The sequence below is a fragment of the Trametes versicolor genome (assembly GCF_000271585.1).
Source record: "Trametes versicolor FP-101664 SS1 unplaced genomic scaffold TRAVEscaffold_11, whole genome shotgun sequence".
NCBI lineage: Eukaryota > Fungi > Basidiomycota > Agaricomycetes > Polyporales > Polyporaceae > Trametes > Trametes versicolor.
The window spans coordinates 231133-232171 of record NW_007360331.1 but is presented as its reverse complement, the minus strand read 5'-3'; the positions used below and the strand labels follow the sequence as shown (position 1 = coordinate 232171).

Below are 1039 nucleotides of genomic sequence, written 5' to 3'. Positions count from 1 at the left end.
CGCGGCGCCGCCCTAGGCTACCCCGCGGAGTTTCTCGCAAGTCACCCCGAGCGGGCAGAAGGACCGCCGCGCCCCTCGACATCGCGGCACAAGGTCAATTAGGGTCCGCGAACGTCTCACGCGTCGGCGGGTAGAACGACGCGTCGGTACACGGGCAGTATTCGTTCTATTGCACCCTACTCGCCTCCGTCTATTCCCGACACCTACGTCACACCCCCCCCACCGCTGCGGCCTAGCCCCGACACCTACGTCGCGCCCCCGACGCCCGTCACACACTTCACCGTACCTCCGTCACAGCGTCCGGGTCGACTTCCCCGACGAGCTGCAGCTCCTCCTTCAACTCCTCGCGGACCGTCCGAAGTTCGTGCAGGTGGGCCTCCAAGCGGGTCACAGCCGAGGCCAGTCCGAGCGGCGCGTCCGAACGAGAGGCCACACCCCGAACGATGCGCGCCTGCATGGAGGCCGCTTCTACGCGGTGGAGGGCCCCGAGGTAGTACAGGCGCGTCGCGCGTCTCTTGGCGAGCAAGAATCGCTCCTGGAAGTACAGCCACAAGCCGTCGGGGTCATGCGTGAGGCAGAGCAGCATCTCAACTCGCTCAAGGAGGGGGACCATCTCCCTTCCGTGCAGAGTGACCGCGAAGTAGTCACCCTTTCCCGAAAGGTCAGCTCGCGTCCCCCGAAGTGCTGAGCGAGTAGGGAGGGGCGTACCATCAGCTTCAGGGTGTCGTCTAACGCGGCGCGCCAGTCATCGGGGCCGTGGGACCCGCTCTCCCTCATCTCCTCCAAGCCAATCACGGCGCGGTCGACTTCCCGGGCGAGCGCAGGAGCGTACGCGACACAGGCATCGCGGACGACTTGTTCCAGAGAGGCAATACTGGCCATCGGAGTAGAAGCTGGTGGGCGACGGATAGGGCCACCCCGATGTCGTCCCCGACTTTATACCTCGCGCAATCGCACCATCGCCATCGATGCCGACTGAGGACAGTCGGGATTTCAGTTAGGGGGAGATGATGCGCACTCACCGCGCCTGCCGCCCGCC

General features: G+C 65.6%; 1 protein-coding gene across 1 annotated transcript; it reads right to left on the bottom strand.

The window, feature by feature from the left end:
* Positions 1–277: 277 nt before the first annotated feature.
* TRAVEDRAFT_51620 (uncharacterized protein) lies at positions 278–882 on the bottom strand (the record flags this gene model as incomplete). Its single annotated transcript, XM_008044510.1, has 2 exons — positions 278–649; positions 709–882. 2 exons carry the CDS (start codon positions 880–882, stop codon positions 278–280), a joined length of 546 nt encoding a protein of 181 aa, XP_008042701.1.
* Between the last annotated feature and the right edge of the window lie 157 nt (positions 883–1039).